Source organism: Herpailurus yagouaroundi, unplaced genomic scaffold, assembly GCF_014898765.1.
Source record: "Herpailurus yagouaroundi ecotype Mexico unplaced genomic scaffold, PumYag 246, whole genome shotgun sequence".
In the NCBI taxonomy this organism is placed as follows: domain Eukaryota; kingdom Metazoa; phylum Chordata; class Mammalia; order Carnivora; family Felidae; genus Herpailurus; species Herpailurus yagouaroundi.
In genome coordinates this window covers 8,072,813-8,099,462 of record NW_024412463.1, presented here as the reverse complement: position 1 = coordinate 8,099,462, position 26,650 = coordinate 8,072,813, and the positions used below count along the sequence as shown (strand labels likewise).

The following is a 26,650-nucleotide window of genomic DNA, read 5'->3' as shown; positions in this document are numbered from 1 at the left end:
ATTTTCTAGAATCAGATGAAAGATACCAAACAGCAAATTCAGAAAACCCTGTGATTTCAAGAAGGATAAATGCTATACAGACTGAACATCCGTACCCCCAGTTCATAACTTGAAACCTAATCCCCCAGGTGATGGTGTTAGGGGGTGGGGCCGGTGGGAGGAGCTGAAGTCGTGAGGGTGAAGCCCTGGTCAATAGGATTGGCGTCCTTCTAAATTTTTTTTTAAGTGTATTATTTTATTTTGAGGGAGACAGAGACAGCATGAGCAGGGGAGAGGCAGAGAGAGAGACAGAGAGACAGACAGAGAGAGAATCCCAAGCAGGCTCCACACTATCAGCACAGAGCCCGATGGGGGGGCTTGAACCCATGAAACCGTGAGGTCATGACCTGAGCCGAAACCAAGAGTGGGATAGTCAACCAACTGAGCCACCCAGGCACCCCAGGATTAGTGTCTTTCTAGAAGAAGCCCCAGAGGGTAGGAGAAATGTTGGGCCGTGAGCCAGGAAGTAGGCTCTCGCCAGACAGGGAGTGTGGTCTGAACTTGAACTCCCTGCCTAGGGTAGCTGGAGAGACACAGTCATTAGACCCCAGGAAGAGGGGCTTCGTGCAGGTGGAAGAGGACTTCTGAGGAGGGGGTGTGGACTGGCCAGCACTGGGGGGCCTCTGAGAGGACGCCAGGTGGGCGAGGGGGGTCATTTATCCCACTTTACAGATGAGACCAAAGCTTAAGGAGTATGGCCAACAAGGGCCAGTGGCGACAAGATCTTCTGTTATGCTTCAGAGCCTTATCCTTGGTTTTATCGATAGGTTTTATCCTTCGGAAACCCTCACCCATCCCAATGTTCTTGTACAGAGAAGTAACATGACCTGTTATTTTTTTTATTGTATTGTTGTTTAAAAACTCCTTGTGTCCGGGGCACTTGGGTGGCTCAGTTGACTGGTTAAGCGACCGACGTCAGCTCGGGTCATGATCTCACGGTCTGTGGGTTCGAGCCCCGCATCGGGCCCTGTGCTGACAGTTCAGAGCCTGGAGCCTGCTTCGGATTCTGTGTCTCCCTCGCTCTCTGCCCCTCCCCCACTCACCTCTATCAAAAAAATGAATAAACGTTAAAAAAATTTTTTTAAATTCCTCGTGTCTTTTTTATTTTGTTTGTTTAGTTTGTATTTTTTTGTTTTTAAAAAATGTTTTTAAATGAAGTTTTTTGTGCAGTAATTTTATTTTTTAAAGTTTATTTATTTTGAGAGAGAGAGAGAGAGAGAGAGGGAGCGAGAGAGAGTGCACATATGTGGGAGGGAGAGGGGCAGAGAGAGAGGGAGACAGACAATCCCAGGCAGGCTCTACACTGTCCACGCAAAGCCCGACAGGAGGCTCAAACTCACGAACCGAGAGATCATGACCTGAGCCGAGATGGAGAGTCGGACGCTTAACTGACTGAGCCACCCAGGCCTCCCCCAGCGTTATCATTTTCACATCGTTTTTACTGTTCATGGTAGCAATATTGGACCATTATTATTAATTAAACTCCAGACTATTTTTGGATGTCACCGGTGTTTCCACTGGTGTCCTTCCCCCGCCCCAAAGTTCCCACATTGTGTTCAGCAAGCCTGTTTTTCACAGACGTCCTCCAGAAGCCAAATGGAGGATGGACTGATATGAAAAGAAAAAAAAAAAAAAAAGGACAGCTGCTCTTGACCAAGTGCCCCGAGCAGGAAACTGTGCCAAGAGCTTCCTGTGCCTCACACATTCTCACAACAATGAAGTCGTAACATTATCTTCTCTGGTTTACAGGTGAGGACACCAAGGCACGGAGGTTTAGAAACTTACCCAGGAGGAGAGAGAAGCTGGAGATGGAGGGGAAGACTTAGATGAAGGAGACCACAGGGGCGAGCGAGGGGCACACTCGTCAGAACCAGGGGCCCTGGTGCGGGAGCGGGGTCAAGCCCAGGAGTTCCACTGGCCCTGCCACAGGCCCTTTGCACTTGCTGTCCTCGCCTGCACTGGCCTTCCCGAGGCTGTCTCTGCACCGTCACCGTCATTACACAGCTTCTTGAATACCTGCCGCGTGTTGGGCATCTTGCCAGGTGCCGGGGACGTGTGGAGCCTGTTTTCAGATGGTGAGGGCACAGGAGACGCATGCACGCAAGTGAAAAGGAACCACGGGAAGGGAGTCCTCCAGAGAAAACACACAGCAGGGCACGGGGATGGAGTGTGAAAAGGCGACTGTGCGTGGGTGTGAGCTGTACTGGTTTCTCAAATGGCCGGTGCTAGAATGCCGTTCTGGAAAGCTTCCCTGAGTCTGCTCTCTCTCCCTTCCCAGCTCTTCCATTGTCTGTCTCCCACCGGGAAGCCAGCTCGGTCAGGGCCCCATCCCCGATTTGACGCCCTACCCCCCAACGCTTGGCGGAGGCGGGAAGCCCAGCGACCAACTGAGGAACCAGTGAAGAAAGGAAGGGTGGAATGAACGAATGACGAGCCGGGATCACCAGGCATTGACGGTTCAGGACCAGCTTGTGCACAGGATGCGTTGCAACCCACGCGCACTGGGCAGCTCGGCACCGGCCTGGGTGGGGGCTGGGGAGGTCCCGGAGTCAGAGCCACACCCACGGGTCTGCAAACGGGGTGCAGTCACGTGGCCTAACCCTTGCCCAAACCGGGGGCCCCTCCAGCCTCTGGCGGGAGAGCCCGGGAGCAGCTGCCCGCTCGGTTGAGGGTCTCCGTGAACAAGGTGGACGCTGGGAGGTTTGGGGGGCGGGGGGAGGCCGTTGCTTTTACCGTTCTCACCCCCAGAGGCCAGCGCTCCCAACGCCCACGACTCCCTTGGTTCTTCGTTCCTGGCTGTGAACGAATGCCCCACCAGGGACGGACTCTTGGTCCCCATCTCTGTGCCTGGCACGTAAAAGGTGCTCAATAAATGTTTGATGAATGAACGAAATAATGTAATTAAGAATTTGGGGAGGGGGGAGTTGGGGGGAGAGTCTTTTCAATCCTTAGGACTTGTCCCCGAGCACCCAGAAGGCCACGTTTGCATACAAATAATTGATATTCTAATTACAAATCATTTGTATTGATTTATTAAGCAGATCCCCAAAGGATCTCTAGAAGATAATTAGATTCCTTGCTCCTCAGGGGTAAGGAAGGTATATTTACCTCATTGTAAATGAGGCAAGCGTGAGGCAAAGAGCTACATGATAAATGTTTGATGAGGCAGGGAGCGAGCATGGTCTTATTGTGGGGAGACTTTGCAGGGTCCCCACAGATTATTTCCAGCGTATTAGGGGTTGAGGGAATAGGAAACGCATCCGTGTGTGTGTGTGTGTGTGTCTGTACAATTTGCATACCTCTTTTTCCCTAAGCCCTAGTGATCGCCCGCTGTGTGGCCTTCATCCTTGGAGGGGCGCATTGGTTGAGTGCTGGGGACCCCACCTGCTCTCTCCAGCCAGGAGTCAAAGCAAAGCAAGACCGTTTCCAGTGGCCCCTCCGGAGAGTGACTGGGGGCTGGGAGTGTTACACTCCTCCCCCTGATCTCTGTGTGCCTCTCCCCGGCCACCCCGAATAAATGACAATAGCATGTAAAAAAAAAATCTGTAGGTCTAGGTATAGACGGATATCGCTACCCACATCCACTGTCCTGCTGACCCAGCGACCGCCCCCATGGCCCTCGGGGAACAGAACCTGTGGGGCAACCTGGCTGGCAGTGTCACAGGGGAAGGAAGGTGGCCCGGCCTGCCTTGACCCCAGCAGGTGGCGGGGTGGGAGCGCTGGGGGCTGAGGTCAGGAGGAACAGGGGTGGAGAGAAAGGGAGAGAGAGAAGGAGAAGGAAAGAGAGTGGGAGGGAGTGAGGGATAGAGCGAGAGGGAGGAGAGTGGAGGGGGGAACGGAGAGGGAAGGGGGAGAGAGAAAGGGCTCCATTCCCAGGGATGCTTGGGACTACAGATTCCCTGGTGACCCTTCCGACTTTGCGTTTCTATCCGGAGGACACACAAAACCAGGGGACCCCTGTGTGTCAAGCAATGGAAGCATCCCCCGGAATCCGAATCGAATCCAATCGGATGTTGCTGAAGCCCCAGCATCTCCCATCCCCTCGTGGGTGCGAGAGCCGTGCAGCCTGGTGCCCACCCAGTCCCAGCAGCTTGGGGGGGGGGGGGAGAGGGGTTAAAGGAAGTGGGGTTTGGCCCTGGGTTGGGTGCTCCAAGGGGTAGGTCTATGGCCGGGTGGGTACATAGGAATGGCGGACTAGAGCCTACAGCCAACCGGCAAAGCCATAGTCACGATGATCATCGCTCAGATTAGCCAGGAGAGGGGTGTCTGGCCAGTTCGGGGGTTTTGATCTTGCTTTCGTCTGGCCCGGAATGATTACGGGGCGGTCTTGGTTTTACCTTGACCCACAGTCAAGGTCCCCAAGGGCGGGTGGGGGGGGGGGGGGGGCCGGGGGCAGGGGTCCGGGCCGCGCCTGTGTCCCGTGCGGAAGGTGCAGGGTGACGGTTCCCGCCTCCTAGATCTGGGGACGGTTCAGTGAACGAGTGCAAGAGAGGTTCTCAGTGCCGCGTGGCCGGAATGGGGGCAAAAGCCCAGGTGAAGTATTGGCTATTATCATCGGGGTGCATTTCAAAGAGTCCCCCAGGCCTGGGGGGGCGTGACATCTGGGAGGCTGGTGGACGGGGGAGCTGTCATGCTCCTGGGGATTATTGGAATCGCGGGGAAGGTTTGCAGGGCTTTCGATACTTTGTGAGGAAATGAGCTCAGCACGTAGGACACCCCCCCCCCCCCCCCATCCAGGAAACAAGGCATTAACAACTCGTTCTTCGGTCCCCGGCTGGCTCAGTGGGTGCAGCCAGCCCCTCTTGGACTCTTGCTCTCAGGGCTGTGGGTTTGAGCACCACGTTGGGGGTGAAGGTGACCTAAAGACAAGAACAAAGACAGAACTGGTGCGTTGTCACCAATTTGTAACTCTGTGAAGATATCCCCTCTCCCGCGGTCTTTAAATAAACGTTAATTTTTTAAATGTTTATTTATTTTCGAGAGACACAGAGCGTGAGCGGGGGACGGGCAGAGAGAGAGGGAGACACAGAATCCGAAGCGGGCTCCGGGCTCCGAACTGTCAGGACAGAGCCCGACGCGGGGCTCGAACTCACGGACCGTGAGATCGTGACCCGAGCCGAAGCTGCACGCTTAACTGACTGGGCCACCCAGCTGCCCCCTAGATAAATGTTACTAAACAAAAGTAAACACTTCCTAACTTGAACAATTACAAAAGGGGCCGCGTGGTAGAGACCTTCCGTTATGTCCCCCCTATCACAAAAGAACACGCTCAGCAGATACATGGCCTCCTGGGGTCCTCATGTGTTTGTGCCGTGATAACACACGGGGTGCGACAGGAGTCATAAAACCCTGTCCTGATTTTTCATTTATTTATTCTTCTGCGCTGAGACGTGGGGGCTTCTAGTGGCCTGAGTTTTAATGTTTGACGATTTGACTAATAAATGGTGATGTGCCAGCCTCTGAAAGTTGGCATCTGGGAGGGGAGGGGGTGACAAGCGTCCCTTGTCGTTGCCAAGGCACTGTTTACAGATGCTTGTCCCTTCAGCTGCACTTGTCCCTCTCCACCTTCTCTCTGCTGCCTGGGCTTCCTCCGAGCTTCTTCGAGCTGTGTTGTTCTCATGCAGCTGGAGCTCTAAGCAATCTTTTGTTTTTTGCTCACTTTACTTTGCAATTTAAATCATTTGTATTTTCTCCATTTCGTGTTTGTGTGTGTACTCGTGGGTATGTGTGGGCGTGTGTATTTCTTTAAATCACAGCATTATGAAAAGTCAAGGCAATTTTTTTTTTTTTATATTTTCTTAGGCTGTATTATAGAAACAATAAAGAAGTCCCTGATGGATTCATGGTGAAAAAAAAAAAAAAAACAAAAACAAAACAAAAAAACAACAAGCAAGCAGGCACTAAATGCGTTGTGGTTTTGTAACAGACAGTTGGAGGCCAGGGCTGGTAATGGAATTTATAGGTTTATTATTGGTGCGATTAATACTATTGATTTACATCGCTTGACTGCTTGCCATCATTAGCTATTCAGTCACCCCATAAAGTTGCATCATTATCATTTTGCAAATAAAATCGCACTCGGACTCACAGAGGAAGCAGCCAAAGTCTCAGCACAGTGACTGAGTCAGCAAAAAAAGCGTCTTCTTGCTGGCCTTGGAGCCCTCTTTGAAACAGGAGCCCCGGGCCATTCATCTCAGAGGCGATTTCCCAAGTAAACGCGATTTTATTCTCCTTGTTGAAATGTTCTCTTCAAGATTTCCGGATCACTTAAACCTGCACATCATTTTAAACTAGCTCATGCCAAAGGGCCTTTCCAGCTTGGTGAGATTCTTCTTCTGGTCAAGGGGGCTGTGTATCTAGGGAGGGGTGGGGGAGGGAGGGCCAGGGGGTAATTGGATATACTCAATAATCATCTCCATATACGGACTATAAGAGGCTTTGAAACTTCAGCACCCACAAGGTTGTTGACGGGCCGTTTATAAAAACTGCCTCTTGGCCACCCATGTTCCCATCTCTTATTACATTCAGAAGATTTGTTTTGAGAGAAGTAATTTAAGAACAGGGTGAGAAAACCCACAGGGATCCTACTTCTTTAACATGAAGCTATCACACTGGAGATAGGAAATAGAAGAATAAATTCAAGCAAAACGTTCTTGGTGGGATATTTCATGATCTGGAGGCCCAGACGGGAGTGACTGACTGAGCCAGACTACAGATCACCTGTTGATACAGAACCCCCGTGTCATTGCCGTAGTATCGGCTCACTTTATTAGTTTTTTTAATTAAAAAACCCCAAACTATGATGTGTTCTCCTTTATATGCAAAGAAGACGTGACTTCACCCCACTGCTGGGGCAGCGGATTGAAATTTGAACGTCGATGATAGTGTACCACGGGCCCGGCTTCTGTGCCCTAAGATTGCGCGTTACCTCTGCTTTCCATTCACGACCCTGCACTTTTCTTCTTAAAATGGTCTCGAATGGAATGGAGACTTCATAGCTTTCTCATTATGTTTTCCGTCTCTTTTGTTTTAGCAGAGGCCTGGAGGTAACACTCTAGGCCGAGCATTAATGGGGAGGATTCTGGTCCTCCTCCCTTCTTCCGGCCGCTTTAACAGCAAGAGCTGTGGTTGTATCAACCTTAAAAAGGTGATCTCCGCATTCTTACATTGTTTCCTGGAAGATGCTGAAAGGTTGTGCTGAAGGTAAAAAATGCAAGTGACCAGAGGTCGGGTTAAAAATCATAATTAACGAACTGATTCATTCTGACAAGGTTAGGGTTAGGGTTAGGGTTATTTCTTTTTGAGACAGAGAGAGACAGAGCATGAACAGGGGAGGGGCAGAGAGAGAGGGAGACACAGAATCGGAAACAGGCTCCAGGCTCTGAGGTGTCAGCCCAGAGCCTGACGCGGGGCTCGAACTCACGGACCGTGAGATCACGACCTGAGCTGAAGTCGGACGCTTAACTGACCGAGCCACCCAGGTGCCCCTCCTTTCCTCTCTCGTATAAACTCCAGCAGTGGTCCCTGGGAAAGGGTATAGAAGTGACCCTTTGATTCTCCCGAGGGGTGAATTCGAGAGAGTGGAGATTCTTGACTTCCCAACCAACGCTGACAGTTTTAGTAGAAAAATCATGTTTTTGGCTAATATTATTATAAGCCATACAACCGGAAATTTTAAAAGGCTTTGCATTTTATTTTATAATTTACCATCGTAATGGCAATCTAGTTCTTAACTTTTAATGGAAAAAAAAAATCTGCAATAAACATTAAAGTTGCTTGGAAACCCAGGTCCGTGATTTGTTTCTTATACGCTCTAAGGCAAGCAGCCAATTGCTTGTGGAAAAATAAAGCTAATTTGTTTAGTGTATGCGTTTAAAACATCCCTGTTTGTTTCGGGTGGGTGCTAATTTGTTTCTTCCTTTTTGGCATAGAGTCATTCTCTTTTTCTTGGCATCCATACATGAGACTGGTTTCCCAACAGTACTATTTTGACAGGCTATAGATTAATATTCTTCTTCTTAACATATATTTATTTATATCCCCTCCAAGAGGATTTAGGGCAGCTTGAAAAGATTTACATCAAATATCACAAAGCGTGTAAAGTTCTACATACTTGCAGATGTGGCGCTAAGCTTTTCACTGACCACCTTGAAGGGGAGGGGTGTGGTTTGTTTTTTAAGTTTAGTTTTTAAGTTCTTATTTAAATTCCAGTTAGTTAACACGCAGTGTAATGATAGTTTCAGGTGTACAATATAGCGATTCGGAGTTCCATATATCACCCTGTGCTCATTGTGATAAGTGTATTCCCCGCCCCCATCACCTATTTCCGCCCATCTCCCAGCCCAACTCCCCTCTGGTGACCATCAGCTAGTTAAGAGTCTGTTGGGGGACCTGGGTGGCTCCTTAGGTTGAGCATCTGACTCTTGTTTTTTTGTTTGTTTGTTTTTTGTATATATACAGCTTTCCCCACATGGGATTCTTTTTTTTTTTTTTTTTTTAACATTTATTCATTTTTTTTGAGAGACAGAGACAGTACGAATGGGGGAAGGACAGAGAGAGAGGCAGACACAGAATCCGAAGCAGGCTCCAGGCTCCGAGCTGTCAGCTCCCAGCCCGACGCGGGGCTCGAACCCATGAACGGTGAGATCATGACCCGAGCGGAAGTCGGATGCTCAACTGACTGAGCCACCCAGGAGCCTCTGTCTCTTGGTTTTGGCTCAGGTCATGATCCCAGGATCGTGGGATCGAGCCCTGTATTGGGTTCCATGCTAAGCGTGGACCCTGCTTGAGATTCTCTTTCTCTCTCCCTCCACCCCTCTCCCCTGCTCGTGCTTGCTCTAAAATAAACAAACAAACAAACAAACAAACAAACAAACTTTTTAAAAAAAGGTCTGTTTCTTGGTTTGTCAGTTTTCCCGTGTGCATTTGTTTCTTAAATTCCATGTGAGGGAAATCATATATTTGTCTTTCTCTGACCGGCATTTTGCTTGGAATAACATTCTCCAGCTCCATCCATGTGGTTGCAAATGGCAAGATTTCATTCTTTTTGATGGCTGAGTAATGTTCCCTTGTATATATACACCACATCTTCTTTATCCGTTCATCAGTCGAAAGATACTTGGGCTGTTTCCATAATTTGGCTATTGCCACTAACGCTGCAATAAACACGGGGAGGGGGCATGTATCCCTTTGAATTAGTGCTTTTGTTATTTTTTGGGTAAATACCCAGGAGTGCGGGGGCGCCTGGGTGGCTCAGTCGGTTAAGCGTCCGACTTCGGCTCAGGTCATGATCTCGCGGTCCGTGAGTTCGAGCCCCGCGTCGGGCTCTGTGCGGACAGCTCAGAGCCTGGAGCCTGTTTCAGATTCTGTGTCTCCCTCTCTCTCTGACCCTCCCCCATTCATGCTGTCTCTCCCTGTCTCAAAAATAAATAAACATTAAAAAAAAAATTAAAAAAAAAATACCCAGGAGTGCGATTACTGGATCACAGGGTAGTTCTCTTTGTAACTTTTTGAGGAGCCCCCCCCCACGCCCCCCGCTTTCCGGAGCGGCAGCACCTGATTGCAGTCTCACCTACTGGGCACGAGGGTTCGAAGGGGAGAGGTGTGTTTTAAAAAGGAAGCATAGGACGCAGGTCACTTCCATCTATCTATTCAGCCCGTTTTCATTCGGGATCTGAGACAGCCATAGGGTGCAGGAATTCCTGAAGTTTTGCTTGGTTTTAATAAGAAAAAACCCACACACGCACACCCAGTAAAGAAATGTAAAAAAGCACGCGAGCGTATATAAAGCACGGAGAGAATAAAAGGTGACTTTGTCATCCAAGCCTCTTTGCTCAGAGACAGTGCCTGCTAACAGCTTGGAGGACGCATCTGTGCATTTTAAAAGCATGCACGTATCGTGAAGGCATGTGCAAGGGTGTGAGTTGTTTTATATAAACAGAGTCGGACTCCACACGCGTAGCTGTTTTCACTCAACTGTATACTGGGCAACTTCCCACTAATTCGTCTGTGACAGTTTGTTTACGTTCTTCTCCATATGTAATAAACAAGGTTGCAGCGCTACCCTTGTTGACTTAGGAATTCTTCTATGGAACCTGTCTGGGGTTTTCAAATGTGGATCATTTCCTTTTTTGAGGGGCGTTCTTCTTGCTTTATAGACACTCTTAGTAAACTAAAGATAGTAATCCATTCTTTTGTATATGTAGCCAACATTTCCTCCCATTTTTTGGTTCACTTTTTAAAAAATTTCTTCTTCTTTTTTTTAAGAAGACGCCGAAGACATGTGTAAGGATGTTTGTTGTGGAACGCTCAGAACGGCAAACATCTGAAACGATCCAGCACCCGCGAGCGCAGAATGGATCGATCGGCAGTTTACTCACACGACGGAAGAGTAAGCAGCTGTGAGAACAAACATGAGCAGTACACGCCGTGTTGAATGAAAGCCAGACTGGAACCGCAGGTGTGCACATGAAGCTCAAAACCAGGCCAAAGTGACCTGCGATGTTAGAAAACAGGATAGCAACTGGAAGGAGGCACACGCGGGGCCTTCTGGGTTATGGATGATGTGCTTTTCGATCTGAGCAGTGGTTACGAGGGTGTCTCCTTTGTGAAAATGTAACGAGGCTTCCCCAGTATTTATGGCATTTTCTGTACATGTTCTACTTCAGAAAAAAACGCAAAAAAACCAACAAGCTAATGACAAATAGCTTTTTAAACTGAATCAGATAAAGATGACCAGGGAGACGGCTTTTAAAAACAAATTAGGGGGGCCCGGGTGGCTCAGTCGGTCGAGCGTCTGCCTTTGGCTGAGGTCGTGATCCGGTGGTTCGTTGAGTTTGAGCCCCGCGTCGGGCTCTCTGCTGTCGGTGCGGAGCCTACTTCGGATCCTCTGTCCCCCTTTCTCCCTGTCCCTCCCCCACGCTCTCTTTCTCAGAAATAGACAATTTAAAAAAAAGTTGTAGGGTCAAACATATTTAAGAAAAAACACACAACAGATTATACGAAGAGTGCTTACTCTCTGTTAACGCTGCGCTGAACGCCAGCCCCGTAGGTATCGTCCCCAAGTATCAGCTTCCCGTTTTACAGATGAAGGGAACGGAACTCAGAGAGGTTGAGAGCTTTCTCCAGGGCCCCACAGCCTAGAAAGGGGCTGGCTGAGACTCAAACCCAGGTCTGTCTGTCTAGAGTCCGCTCTGGTGCCCGCACTGAACCTGTCAGCGCGGTCTACACAATCGTAGCGGGTGGACAAAGGTGCTTCTGTGCGAGGGACGTGGAAAAGAGAACGAGCAGGTGGGGCTGCACTCGTGTAGGCGAAGAAGGGCACCGAGGGACTCCAGGGCTCCAGCCGACACCAGAACGGAACGGCACCTTGGATGAGACCCCGCGGAGGACGGGAGATGGTGCGAAGCGCTTCCTCACTTAGCAGATGTGAGTGTGGCCCCAGCAGCCCTGGCCCGGCCTCACTTCCACCTTCAGTGGAAGGTCATGGAGCAAGGGCACGGAGAGGGCGCCGCAGGGGGCCGGGAGGCCGGAGCAGTGACACAACCGCCTTGCTGCTCACCAGCCGGGGCGGGGGACGGCAGCTGGCAAAGCCTGGGCACTTTTCCAAAAACAGTTTTCAAACCGTTTCAGGGTACGTGGCTAAGAAAGGCACGTGCTCAGTACTGCCACAAAGAGAGACCAAACCATTTGAAAGGCAAATACACGTATTTGTAAACACAGCATTTTATTAACAAAATGTTTACACCCTTCTTACAATGCAACAAACTTTGGAGTGATTTAGCATGTTACGCGCTATAAAAGTTGATTACAGAATATGCAAGCTAAAGCAATACAGTTCAATAAAAGTATGCCAAACCTACCACTGCTCGCAAACTACCTTCTACCAGCATTACGTAGAGAAAGATAAATCTTACAACAACAAGAAAAAAATCAAAAGATCTGGTTTTCTTTTGTCAGCGTCTACAAACGATACAGACATCATACGGTTCACATGTAGACTTAGGTCCAGCCCAAGGTATACACTGCAAAAATAAAGTCTTCGACGTCCGTACGAGCTTGGCCATCCCCCCGACAGTATTGCATCACGGGCAATCAAGCGATGTGTCATGCGGTGAAGCCACGGCTATAAATGCAGGCTGTTTGTAGTGCTACAAAGCAGTCTAAGTTGTAAGCAACTTAATTGTGTGTGTGTGTGTGTGTGTGTGTGTGTGTTTTCATAATAGATGCTAGTATACAAAGGCACAAATATCTTACTCCTTGCATCGGGTCTTGAAAAGGCATGACATTCTTAGGAGAAATGAGAGTTGCTGGTACGACAGCATAGCTTCTATTTGTTTATTTTTTTGTTCGTTTTTAAAAGTCGAGGCTCATCTCCACAGCTGTTTCTCTTCAAGACTTTAGACGTGTGTTTCTACACACTTTCCCGAACGCAAATTACGCAGCGTTCTGACCAACCATCTCATCACCGACTCTAAAACCCATCCTGCCACTCACTCGTGTTGCCACCGTCCACCGGTGCTGCCCATCCCCTCTCTGGAAGCATGGGAGCCCCTCGCCTAAAATTATCCAGCCTTCGCGATTTCCGCCAGCGCTCGCTGGACGTGGCGGGCGCAGCCCACTGCCAGGCAGCCCCGCGAAGGGCACCACGTGCACTAAGGAGGCGGCCGGTGCCGTGCGTCCTTAAGGGAGAGCCCACCGCCAAGTGAGAAGAAGAGAAGTAAGGCAAGAAGTCTGTTTCGATCACAGAGAAGGCAAGACATCAATTCTTAAGAAGGTCAGAGGCATGATTGACAATTATGTGAATGACTCATCAAGCGAAATGATGGAAAGACTGAGCTGGAGGAGAGTAAAAAAAGAAAAATCTTTTCCGGGGCAATACAGCTCTGTCTACACAAGACAACAAATGGTTTAAACATGGAGCCACCTGTCAGTTGCTCTGACTGGCCACCTGCCGATAACTCCACCGCCTGCGCCCGATCGACCAGGCACCCTGACATCACGTGCGTGGCCCGCACGAACACAAAGTTCCATCAACTGCGTAATAACCTCATATGCGAAGTCAGCAGAGGCACACAAACTTCAGCCTTGTTTTCAAAATGTTTCAGGGGCTAAAACGGACCGTTCAAGCACAAACTCGATGAGAAACGTGATCAAGCCCAAATGGTACTAGAACGAGGCCCCAGAGCAAAATGCCCGCCCAACAGTGTTCCAGAGTGGGGGTGGGGGTGCCGCCTGCCACGCAGCCAGCCTGGGGAGCCAGTGGGCTCGGACTCGCCCTGGCGAAGGAGGCGGGCACCGCTTTTCTACAACCCGACACAGGATGCGCGAGTTTCCTGGACAATTTCGGTTCCGAGTGAAGATGATCGGCCTTGTGCACAGTATGCTGTTTGGACAGAGCTCCTTCAAACTGCTGCCTTAAACAATTCGCTTCCAGAAACAAGGACAAGTTCCTGAATCAAGAAGTGGCACGAAGACCAGCATGTTTTGTTTCCGCTGCGTGATTAAGGGGAACACGAAGATCTGCAGTTCAAGACTGCCAGTGAAAGAGGGCTTTTTCAAAAAAATCATTACTACCTTTCCTGTTCATTAGCTGAATTCTGGGCCCTTGGATTCCCGTGCATGGAAAGCCACCCCGAATTTTGTCTGTTTCATTTACGAAGCATGTTGATGAGGTACGGGGCACCATACACATTTGAAAATGAACTAGCAATAAACGCTTTTGCTGTTGTTAAATCTGTTCAGACTCCGTGGTTTTAATTCCAGTGTCCACTGATGACACATCCTCATCTCACCATCTAAAATATTCAATGCAATAAAAGGAGAAGATGGAAGGGTTAAAATTTTGCTTTTTATTAAACTTCGGAGCCCTTTTGTTTTGAAGCCAAAAATATTCTAGCATCTGTAATTGATTACACTCTAAAAGGAAAGAACACAGATATTAGTTATTTCTGATGGCACAGACCATCAAATTAAAGTTGATCTATGCCGACTGGAAGTCCTTCTAGATTTGGAAAGTAAATCATTTTCCTGTATACTCAGAGAATTCTGAAGGACAGACTGAGAAATATGGGGATTCTGTTTTATTTATTTACTTTCTTCATTACGTCTAATGAAACTTCATCGCACGAGGTCTCTCTTATCATTCTCTTAGATTGAAAAAGTAGAGGCTCCTGAAAAATGTAACACCCTTCTAATATTTCAGAGACTTTCATTTGCACACAAAACAGGACGAATGCCCCCAGAATGCCGTTAATGTTTTTTTTGCAAATCAGATCATCAAATTGCCTGGATTTCTATTCCTGGAAGTCAAGACAAGTAACTCTGCTGTCCAGGAGAACTGGCAGAGGTCATTTCTTCCACTCCTCAGCTGAGTTTCCACCCCACGCCCTTTTTCTAAAACTACGCAGTACAATGCATAGCTCTCGGATAAATCTGTTGCTTGGACTATTTTTATAATAGCACCACAGGGGTTAAAATAAGTCTCCTAAACATTACCTTGCATCGCTATTGAACTTTTGATGCACCAAGCTAACTGAAGGCAGGTACACAGTAATAGCTTGATCCTTAAAGGTCCCTTCCATTGCTTCCTTTAAAACACACTGGAACCGTTAAGAGGTAGAGGAACTCCTGAAGTCAAAGAGCAAACAGAAGTCATGCTCCTAGTCCCTCTGAAACAAATTTAAACGAGGGAGATTTTCCACAAGCTCACACCATCTAGCTTACTGCTGCCTTTAACTTGCATCATTATAGAGGTCGGAGGAACATTTACAGACTACAGAGTTTAGAGGCGAGAGCCAGGGGCGCCTGGGCGGCTCAATCGGTTGAGCGTCCGACTCGGGCTCAGGTCATTATCTCACGGTTCGTGGGTTTGAGCCCCGCATCGGGCTCTTTGACGACAGCTCGGAGCCTGGAACCTACTTTGGATTCTGTGTCTCCCTCTCTTCTGCTCACGCTCTGTCTCTCTCTCTCAAAAATAAATAAACATTAAAAAAAAAAAAGAGGGGGGGGCCACCCTGGGTTTGTGGGCGTCCCCCCCGCGCCCCCCCGCCACACACACACAACCTTCTAAAGCAGGTGCCTAGTAGATATCCCAGGGCTTTCAGTAACTTTTCCCCAGAAGGAAAGGCTTCTCTCAGTACTCATACCGGTTCTTGCAAAGACGTGAATGTGTGAGGGCCCATTTGTCATGTATAACATACCGGGCTCCTATATCTTATATGACCAAGGCGCCATGAAGCATGTTCTCAGTGTGCTCTGGAAAAAAAAGAAAAAAAAGGAAAGAAAAAAAAAAAAAAAAAAAACCCAACCAGAAACAAACGAGGGGAAAAAAACGCTTACAAGAGTTTATAGATCTTTAGCATCTCGCCCGCAGAAGGTAACAGGTGCCTAGGACCATGAACAAATGGCTTTCCAAACTCTGAGGCTAACTTGCCAATTAGTGCCGTGTAACCTGAATCCGACCTGGCCGTTTGTACACAGTGCCGTGAAAGTACAGATATTTCGGTCTGACATCTCCAGGAAAGCCACGCAAGCTACCTAAAGGACATTTGCATTACTTTACCTCCCAGAGTTTAATTTAGAAGGTCTCCTAGACCTGTTTTCCTTCTTGAGAACAGAAAAAAAGAAAATACAAGACTTAGAAGTTCTCAGATTAAATGTGGTCTTCTTTCCCTTTTTAATATATTTAAAAATAATGAGAATCGATCACCTCGAGAAGGGCACCAGCCCACGCAAAGGGGGGGCCGGGGGGAGGTCAAGCCTCTAATACAAACGGCTCGATCCTCCAGATACGGGAGGCGTCCGCTTCAAACAAAATCGCAGATGGGCAACAAGGAGTATGTTATTTTCTTTTTTTTTTTTAATTTTTTTTTTCCACGTTTTTATTTATTTTTGGGACAGAGAGAGACAGAGCATGAACGGGGGAGGGGCAGAGAGAGAGGGAGACACAGAATCGGAAACAGGCTCCAGGCTCTGAGCCATCAGCCCAGAGCCTGACGCGGGGCTCGAACTCACGGACCGCGAGATCGTGACCTGGCTGAAGTCGGACGCCTAACCGACTGCGCCACCCAGGCGCCCCAAGGAGTGTGTTATTTTCAAAGAACTAAATCTTTCAGTTGCCGCGCGTAGCACTCGGGCTGCCTGCGGCTGAAAAGCAGGTGATGGAGGTTTCATTTGGAACCAGAAGGGCTTCCAATAGGTACTTCTCCCTAATCACTTCTTACAGAGAGTTTAAAATGAAGGACACTTAATCATACTCTTACTTTATGTTCTTTTAATCATCAAATGATGGCTAATTAGTTATCATAGAATCAGAAAAACACTTGTGTGAAAGGAGAGTTCTGGAGACCGATGGTTCCTGGGACTGGACACCTGCAAAAGAGCTCATTTCAATTTCTCTGAGAGGAATCGATACACCCTTGCAGCTAATTAGTGCTTTTTCCCCTTCCAGTCCCCAAAGTTTTTTCAAATGGCCCTTTGTCAGAAGAGAACCAAAAAGAAGATTTTTAGAGATGGGCTGTGTCTCAATTCCTTTGAAATCTAGTTTTTTTCCTCCTAAGACGGAACAACAGAGAATGTACCAAATGTGTATCAGATCATTGCTTGGTCAGGTCGTTAATCCAAAGTGTGTTCAAAACAAAACACCGCTTCTGCCTCTAACATTCCTCTTTTGTATCACACAAGCAAACAAAACAAATGGAAACATCTGCCCCCTGTTTTCATGGGGTATGGACCACACGGATCTCAGATAAGAATCTGCTGCTGAGCAGGAAGGTGACAACCACGGGAGGAGCAGGGTCTCGTCCCCTCCCGAGACGGTCTGACGGAAACGAGGAGGAAGGAAGGAGGCACTGTCAGCATGGAGCCCGACGCGGGGCTCGAACCCACGAACTGTGAGATCGTGACGCGAGCCGAAATCAAGAGTCAGGAGCCTAACCAACTGAGCCACTTGGGCACCCCACATCATCCATTCTCTGGATAAAACGCGTGGCTGCAACCCGACAGAAATGCCTTCGACAACGGGGAGGCGCATGAGAAGTCATGAAGAGAAAGCAGCTGTGGGGGGCTGAGAAGCTGGCCCTCTTTGGGCCACATGCAGCCAAGGGCACGACAGGGAGGGGCGCCTCCCAGCGCCTCGCCGGTAAGAGGCACGGGACCGCCTTCCCCTGTGCACCCAGGCACCGTGAAATCACCGACAGGTCTGGAGGAAAAAAAATGTGCAGGTCACACACTTGCAGCATCTTTTGGCGGAACAAGCCAAAAAAGGGCCACGCGTGCATCGCCTCAAAGTTAGGAGTCAAGCAACCTTTGTTTCTATTTTGTTGGCCTTCGCGGAGAGAGAGGCCCAGCAGTGGGGACGTCAGGGACATACCAGGGCATGGGCCAGATGTCCTGCCCCATCTGGATATATAGGAAATAAAGTTCACCGTCCCCTGCCCGCCCACTTCAGGTGTTAGGAGCCCACGCTTAGAACCGTGTGTTTTTCTCTCAGAGCTAACTGCACGGTGGGAAGGAAGCAAGAGGCTGGGAGGGCAGAGTCCACACGTATTTTAAACACAACGCTAGAATTTTCCCTAGCCACATTCCTTCCATATGATTTCAGGAAGAGAATAAATAATTTCAAAGGCTTAAGATATCCACCAGGGAAAAGGGAATAGTTTTTTACTTAATCTGCGTTATAATTTTCCCATTAAAATCTACCCCTATCAAGTGGGGGGGGGGGAGCACAGGGAAATAACAATTATTTTTAAAAGTTTCAACTGTTCAGTTTAAGGATAGCTCTGAAAACACAATTTAGTTTGAAATTCAAGCTGTTTCATTTCCTATTTAATCTTGTAAATTTCCTTCCCTTACAATACTCAGGTTGGAAGGGTGCCAAATTAGACCAGGAGCAAATTGTCACCAACTTCACTTCAGTGCTTTATTTTTAGATTATATTAAAAACCTCATTAGGCTCCCTGAGGGAAAGAGTGTTAACCACTAACAGAGGCAGGGGAATAAAGGAAACAGAAAGATAAGCTGAATTGTTAACAAGGAAAGCTCCCTTAAAACACTTGTCTGGGGTCGCTGTAAATGCTCCAAGAAACTGATCGCCCAGACCAGGTGAAACGACGGGAACGCGGAGCTTAATCTTTCACCCCCAGGCTAGGAAGGGCTAGTCAGGCTTGTCAGAGTGGCATATGTCTTTATTGTGATTTCCAGATGGGGGGTGGAAGGGAGGGGTGCGTGGAAGGTGAGGCAGAGACATCTTTAAAGACCGAGAGCCAAGCGCTCTGTGCCCTCGCACGACACGAACGTGCTTCAGAGTCTCCTGTGGACGGGCTGAAAAGTGGGCGGGCACACGAAGACACGGGGTGCAAGATGAAATGGAGTGCTAGAGGAAACATAGAGTTTATTCATGTATTTACATAATTTATAATCTTTAAGCAATGGTCTCATAAATATAGACTACAACTTTACATATGCTGAGCAACAGAGAACTGGCTTCCCCACCGTTTACACCGCTTTGCGCTCTCTCTTCTTCCTCTTTTTAAAACCACTGCTAGTCAGTTCCAACGTATGCAGTTTGGTTCATTCCAGGCACCTTCTCCGCCACCGCCATCTTGATCGCGAGAGCGTATTTAAAAAGGTGCCAGTCTTGTATTTTGTGACACGTACAGGACAAGGCCGGAATGCCAGCCTCGGGTGAGCCGTGCACCTGTTGGGACTGTATTGATTTACTGGATGCGTCACGGGCTAAAGTCTTCAAGGAAAAGTGCTTTTGAGATGGGGGGGGAGTAATTTCCATCGGGCCTATAAATAACCCATTCTATCTAGCTTCATATGATAATTGCCATCCCTCCGCTTACCTCACCTACCACATCTTAAATGCTACGACTCCCCGTAGCAGCGGTAACGGGACGCCAAGGAAATTACAATCTCCACAAGGTCTTTTTTCCCTCGAGAACCACAAAAGTGCTAATTTTCCCTTTACAAATGTTACATAAAACCTTGATTACAAAACTACTCAACAGTTTGATCCTGCCATCCATACAATTACATGTTCCTTTTCCGCAAGGTCAAGTGATACAGTCCCTTCCTTTGCACAGCAGACTCTACGGGATGGAGGTCCGCAGACTGAAATGGTACTGCTGCAGTCTCCAAAGAGGAAGCGGAACTGGCCAATTTCTCTGAATCCTTTTTGCACGAAGAAGACCCTAAACCGGCGAGGCGAAACCTGCCAGCAGGGCCCCCAGCCCTCCTGTTAACTCTCTGGACCACCTACTTCATCATCACCCAGTCCGGAGGCCGAGGCTCGGTCAGCAGCAGCTTCGCTGCGGCTCGGAAGGCTGTCTCCGGAGCTTGAAGCCCTTCCCGCCAGATGGTGGGCTGGCGTCGGCGGACGGAATTCTTCGACCTAGACAGGGAGGAGAGGAGGGAAGGGAACGAGCTTTAATTTTCCAATCGGTTGGTTCCCAGACGCAACGATTGTGCACATGCAGCTTGACAGGTTTCACTAAAGTAAAAAGGATTTCACAGATTTTCAATTTTTGATTTATAGAAAAGCTGCAAAGATAATCGTAGACAGCTGTCGCACATCCTTCACCCGGGGTGTGTTAACATCTCCCATTCCCACGGACCACTTGTGACGATGAAGAATCCCATGCTGGCACATCACTAACTAAGGTTCAGACTTTTATCAGATGACCGCGGTTTTTCCACTCATGTCCTGTTTCTGTGCAGGGGTCCACACGAGGATATCAACGTTGCATTTAGCAAAACCGTTTTTAATCAGAAAGAAATTACTTGTTGACAAACGTTTTAATAAGCAGGGAACGTACGCACCCCGGTACACAAAATTCCACCATCAGAACATGCCTGTCCCTCTGCCTCGGGGCAGAGCCACCGTCCAGAGACAGGTGTGCACCCACACCTCTAGCTGTCCCCCTCCTTCGGCCCCGAGAGGGGCAGCCACGTGCGTGGTTGTCCACGTTGCTGCTTCCGCTGAACGTATTTTGGGGGCTGTTCTACCACACCACGGTTTTTCACGGCTCCGAGCTACTGCACCGCATGGAGGCACCGGAGTTTACTTAACCACTCCCCTGTCGATGGATATTTAGTTTGTTTCCAACACTGTGATGGTATTAACAACAGTGTAAAGAATATCTCTGTGAACCGACGCGGAAGATAAATTAACAGGAGGGGAAGAACCGGGTCACGCTATTCTGCCCCTGGGTATTCATCTGACACCTACACCACATTCCCAGTGTCTATCTAGCACAAATGCAAGAAGGACGTGCATTTTAAATTTGGACAGACGCCACCAAATTGCTCTCTGAAGAGGCTGTGCCACTTTATCCTCCTACCAACAATGCATGAGAATGAACAGGTTTCACTTTACTGCTCCGTGAAGCATAATGTCAATTTCAGGAGCAACCTTAAATCGCCATCCACCTACCCAGACGGGAACGCAAGAGTTGCGTCCGTGCACGGAGGCCTTCCTGAGGCCCTCCCACTTCCCAGATCTCTCCAACACCTCCGACCCTAAAGTCAGTCAGGAGCCAGAAGCACGTTACTTGTTTGCTTACGGAACTAGGTTCCTTGAATGAGACCCTACGCTGTGCGAGGCAAAAGGTCCTGTCTCTCCATCGTTGTTTCTGGGGTCTATTGAGCACACTACCAGGAACGGAGGTATTTTGAAAGCGTGGAATGAATGGATACGTGCATCTTTCTGCACGAACGAGGCTGAGGTGGAACCTGCCACTCTCAGGGCCTTGGTCGCCAAGCCTGGAGCCTCCAGCAGGCTGAGCGGCCCGCAAATTCAGGTGGGCAGTACACGACGTGGTGTCTACACTGGAAGGTGTCCCCCAGAGCGTCCTACAGTGACTATTCAGATGCCTGTAGACACGGCTGTGAATAAACTGCAAATTTATTTAAAAGCTTTACTGAAGCTTCTTGTTACACATTTCCAATAAACGGATCGTGGAAATGCAGCTGGTGCTGCCATCTCTGAAACAGTCTTAGGAGAAAGCAGAGGAGAACATCTTCATGACTTGGGAACAGACCATGATCTCTTAAGTAGGAGCCAGAAGGTGCTAACCGTAAAGGGAAATAAGGATAAACCGGATTATGTGAAGGTTTATAATATAATATATTAGGTATAATCGTATATCACAATATAAGGTATTACTAATATATTACATATTAATATATTATATCAAAAACCCCAGCTCACCAAAACATTCGCTTCACAAATGAAAGTCAAGCCACCAGTACACGTGATCAACGACAGCCTCGTATCCAAAATAAATGATAAACATAGTTAAGAAAAAGGCAGGTAGCCCAACAGGAAAACGGGCAAAGGTTCACAAAAGAGGATATCCAGATCTGTTCACATAAATGTAAATAAATATGGAGAAAGGGGCTCAACGTCATCAACTGCAGGTCGTAACTGCAGATCAAGACCCACAGAGCGGATGCGGCCACCAGCCCGAGTGTCCGCTAGTGTAACCTCTTTGGAGACCGTCTGGCAGCAAATTCCTACAGGGCAACTGCACACCCTGCGACTCAGTGATCGTTCTTCTGGGTCCTAACAGACCTGACAAACAAGCGTGCACAGAGGGTGCACCCTGGACACGGAGCGGAATGCTCAAGGTACCACCGGCAATAGCTCCGAGCTGCAAACATCTACTCAAACCCCCATCAACAGAACGGGTGACTACACCGTGGATGTCACCCCCTTCTCCACACGCACATGCACACAGTCTACGGTAACGAGAGCGAGTCCGGCGACGATCCGGGTGGATCTGACAAATGTAACGTAGAACTAAAGAAGCCAGACGCAAAAGAGTAAATACGGTAGGTTCAAAAAAAAAAAAAAAAAAAAAAGTACAAAAATAGGCAAAACCAATCTGAAGAGCTAGCGGTCAGGACAGCGGTTCCCTGGGTGGGGACAGGAAGGACAGGAAGGGCACGCGGGAGCTCCTGGGGTGCTGGTGGGTCTTGATCTCAGTCCTGATTACAGGAGAATGCTCACTCTGAAAATTCCTTGAGCTCCGTAATTCTAAGCGCCCTCCTGGACGTGTATTATGCTTCAATAAAAAGTCCGCATGCCAGGCACTGCGCTGATGCGTTTTACTACACCCGGTAAACAATAAACTCAATTTACGTCTCTCTAAATTTTTCTGATCTTTGGGAACATAGATTTTTTTATTTTTCACAGTGAAAATGAGCACGTACGTGCTAGGTTTTATTTAAGAGTTGTCACTGTTGGCATCATTCACTACCTTTGTTCTTTTTTTAATTTTTTTTTAATTTAAAAAAAAAAATTTTTTTTTTTAACGTTTATTTATTTTTGGGACAGAGAGAGAGACAGAGCATGAACGGGGGAGGGGCAGAGAGAGAGGGAGACACAGAATCGGAAACAGGCTCCAGGCTCCGAGCCATCAGCCCAGAGCCCGACGCGGGGCTCGAACTCACGGACCGCGAGATCGTGACCTGGCTGAAGTCGGCCGCTCAACCGACTGCGCCACCCAGGCGCCCCTACCTTTGTTCTTAATACTACTGAAGAACACGCCAAAAAAAATGGCAACGATTCTGGCACGCTCCCACCAGCACACTCTTGGATGTTTCCGCCTGAACTGAAAAATTCCTGACTGGCCTCATGCTGCCTTTCAAGTGTGTATTTGTGTAACTGCTATTTACAGTCCAGGAAGGCACTACGCGTCGTGACTTCAAATGCTGAAGTGAAGGGACTGGACGTGGGGCTGGAGATCAGCGGGCCAGTGGCCCTCTGTGGTGGCAGATGGCCTCGGCAATACTCTGAAAGGACTCCGAGGACTTTCGCACGGTACTCTGACGACGCTTGAATCGGTGGCCCAGTCTAAACAATGGGACGTATCACATAAAACCCAGACCCTGAGCCAACTAAAACCATCGAAGAATAAAGAGAAAAACCACCCCAGCAACTGGGCAACCAGGGGCCTACATGCCAGTGTGACCCCACCTGCTGGTGCGGGGCCCCACACGCCAGCTGTCGGGGTCGCGGGGGCTGTCTGCGTCCCAGGGCTGGAGGCCCGTCCCTGCCTGGCCGTGCTGGGTGCTGCACTCCCCACTCCCTCCTCTACACGATGGCCAAGTGCCCTTCCGGCCTCAGTGACCTCTGACCTCACACCGTCGACGGATCTGGACGGGTAAGTTCACCGTGCCCGGTCAGCCTTCTCCCGGTCACCTGCAAGTCTGACGCGTCCGGCTAACGTGAACCCCAGGTCCCTGCAGAGCTTGACCCGTCCAGTCTCACCTCCTCGGGGAGGCCCTCCCTGACCACCAGCGGACACGCCTTCACTTCATCCCACACTACTCCAGTTTCCCATCACTGGAGATCACAGGGAGGGATCTTACTCATATTTGTGCTCGCTGCCTGCCTGTCGAAGCAGAAAGTGCGCTTCAGGAGAGCAGGGCCACGCCTGTCTTGTTCACCGCCGTCTCCCCCGAGCCAGGAACGGTTCTCAATAAATATTTTGATGAATTTGAATGAAATGAATAAACATAGATACAATCTGTAGAGGGTCCCCAAGGTATGCGGCAGCCTCCTTCCATCTAGCAGCATCATATTAACACTTCTGGAAAGGGAAGGGGGAGGGATGGGAAGGGGAGGTCTTACTTTTTACTCTCCTGGTATTAATTTTTGAGGTTTTTCTTACAGTGGAATCACACTTGGATTTCACTTCCCTTTATCGTTTTGTTCACCGTCGATGACTCTGGATGGCTAATTGAAACACATTTAGAGAGACAGAGCGCAAGATGACAGCTTCCAGGACCTCAAGGCCCTGAGCATTATTTATTCGGCAGCAACATTCTTTTGAGAAGGGTCGCAGTCATCAGGCAGGGGCTCTCCAGCAATGAGAACACGAGCTGAAACCCAGCCGCCACTCTTACGTTCTCCAATCTCGTGCCACTGAGAACAATGTCAGAGACCAGACTATTCTATGTACGGAGGGAATTCTCCCCAGCCATGTAATTCTGTATTAAGTTGCTCTGCACAGAGGAAACCCACAAGGCACAGAGATACTCACTAATTTCTATAAAGAGTTCATTTATGTTTATTGCGTTTTTCGCGCTGGTCTCCACAAAAATCGCATGGATGGAGTCGGCGTAGTCCTTCGCGTCTCTCTCCATGACTTCTCTGGAAGGCAACAATTACCCGGTAATTAACCAGATTTGTGATGACAAAGGATGTCATGAACGGCTAGTGACTGAGCCCTGAAAACATGGTCCTCCCGATTACACCACTTATATGGTTCCACAGAACAAAACAAAACAGAACCCAGCAGTACGAGCAATCCAGCTATCTGACAGAATGGTCACAGAATGGCAAGGGGGGGGGGGTTTCCCTCCCCCCACCCCCCAAAGGAAAGTCCTCGCTTTGGGAATCACGGAAGTGGTCCAGAGAAATTGCCAATAAATGTGCCTTCCTTAAGGTATACATGTTTTCCCCTATTCAAGTACCCTATGTCATGGGAACAGGGTGGGGGCTAGACTAACCTCAGATAACGTCAAGTATGATGTCACCAGTGCTTAAATAAAGCACACACCCGTCTCTCTCTCTCTCTCTCTCTCTGTAATCTAATCACCCCCAAATGTCTGAACTCTTAATTTTTGTTGGAAACTTCAGGACTTCAACTGAACCAAAAGGAATTTTTCAATGTCAGAGATAAAATAAAAGAAGATTCTTATATTGGATATTGCTCAGGAAGAAAAGGAACACATAATCAGCACCGTAATCTCCCGTTCTAATAACTTACCTGACGTCGATAAGATCACACTTATTTCCTGCTATGGCAACCACAATATTGGGCGGGCCATGCTGCCGGAGCTCCCTCACCCAGTTCTTTAATGTTGAAAATGTCTCCTGGAACACAAGAAAGGAGAGCGGCTGGAGGGCTAAGCAGCCAAAACAGGGGTTTCGGAACAGTCTAAGGAAAATGGAAAGTCTTACTTCTTTTGTGATATCATAAACAATTATAGCTGCAGCCGACCCTCGGTAGTACATGGGTGCTAAGGCACGGAACTGCGGAGAAGGGGGGGAAGAAACAACAAAATTGGGAAAGCGGGTTAAAGATGTTTTTTATTTGACTTTCAGGCCCATTATCCCTGCACAGAAGGTAATCTTTCTCTCAAGCCAAAGAAGATGACGTGATGCGTTAGAGCAGATGAACCGGTAATTACCAAAGGCAAAAAACCTTTAACGTAACACTGAATGTCTCGCAGAAGACAGTTTAGAATACAGTTTTATAGGAATTAAATATGGTGCTATAAACAATTGTTTCCGCTAAAAAGGCTTCTTAATTGAACTCGGTGTTATAATCCCCGAATTCATTTGTTCAATAGTCCTTTACACTTTGGCTTCCAAAACTATCACGGAGATAAAAATAATGCCGTGAATCGTTCTCCAGAGAAGTGGCTGCGTTTGGGTGTCGTAAAGATAACCCTGTAATCTAAATGCTGATCGTACTACAGAAACGCGTCCGCGTTTGCATTCGCTACTCGGGGGACTTTGTAGCGGGACTTTGTAGCTTGCTCGTCTGATCTCTCTGCGCACGTGGCAGTTCCCAAATGTGGGCGCAAATCTCATCCCGTTTACGTGGATCTCACTGTCCTGTGCGGCCCCTCCCCACCCCTCGCACCCCGGCCCCGACCCGGATAACCGCAGGGCCCCCTCAGCAGCCACCTCTCCCGAGGAGCGCGAGAGACGGCAAGTGGAAAACGGGACGCTGCTTGCTGGGCATCTTGCTCAGTGGACGTGACGTTTACCTACAGCCGAGCTTCACTGTAGACCCCGACTTTGAAAGCTGAGCCCACCTACGGCTGACGTGATACCACTGTTCTCTGCTCTGGTGGCTGACCCCCAAATACAGGTAGGAACCGTCGTCACAGGGGAGTATCTGGCATACGGTACAATTCACATGCAGAATTACCGATTTTGCAACTTCTTTTCCAATGAGCTTAACCTTTGGCTTTTAAACTTTTAAGTTAATTTGAGTTTCGTACGAGAAAGTGAAACTACGAGTGCAAGCTCGGTGAGGGGAGAGCGCGTCTGCTCAGTCTACCATCTCATCTCTGGAGCCTGGTGCCTGGCAGGCTGTCGGTGAGCACGAATCGGGGAGCAAATGAATCGAGAAGGGTTTCAGGATGAGGTGACGTGACCAGCCGAGTGCCAGACGGCACAGCCGTACGTATGAAGTGTCACTACGCTTTGTGAGAAAGATCTCTGCCTCTGGGGTGAAACCCTGATGATTTCCAAACAAACAGGTTCAGTTTGCGCGAGAAAAGAACAGAAGATGGTAAGGAAGAAAGCACTACGGAGTAGGAAGCTACGTTCCCGGACGGAAAAGACTGTGGACGGGCTTCCACAGGGGGAGGCGGCACAGCGGGTGACGCGTTAGCTTCCCTTTCCAGTCCCTTCTTCCCTTTGTGCCTTCGGTCATCCGTCCACTGCTGTCACACACAGCGGACGCACAACGTTCTGCTAGGTCCAGGTGTACGGCAGGGGACCTGACAAGTTTATGCGTTGTGCTGTGCCCCTGGTCAGGACGGCTGCCAGTCTGTCACTGCAATTACAGCACCACTGATC

The 26,650-nt window shown here is 48.7% G+C and overlaps 1 protein-coding gene across 5 annotated transcripts in view; it reads right to left on the bottom strand.

Annotated features, from left to right (window-relative positions):
• Positions 1-3,055: 3,055 nt before the first annotated feature.
• RAB22A (RAB22A, member RAS oncogene family) overlaps positions 3,056-26,650 on the bottom strand; it is a 66,590-nt gene continuing 42,995 nt past the window's right edge. The window contains exons 4-8 of one of the 5 annotated variants that reach the window (XM_040459727.1): positions 25,016-25,087; positions 24,822-24,928; positions 24,093-24,202; positions 19,304-19,435; positions 3,056-4,898 (exon numbers count right to left, since the gene is read on the bottom strand). In XM_040459727.1, coding sequence (XP_040315661.1) covers positions 19,338-19,435; positions 24,093-24,202; positions 24,822-24,928; positions 25,016-25,087 — 387 coding nt within the window. In that variant the 3' untranslated portion in view covers positions 3,056-4,898; positions 19,304-19,337. Of the gene's footprint in view, positions 4,899-11,739; positions 13,836-17,848; positions 19,436-24,092; positions 24,203-24,821; positions 24,929-25,015; positions 25,088-26,650 lie in introns of those variants that run through there. The other 4 variants (XM_040459726.1, XM_040459725.1, XM_040459724.1 and 1 more) reach the window with 4 other exon arrangements.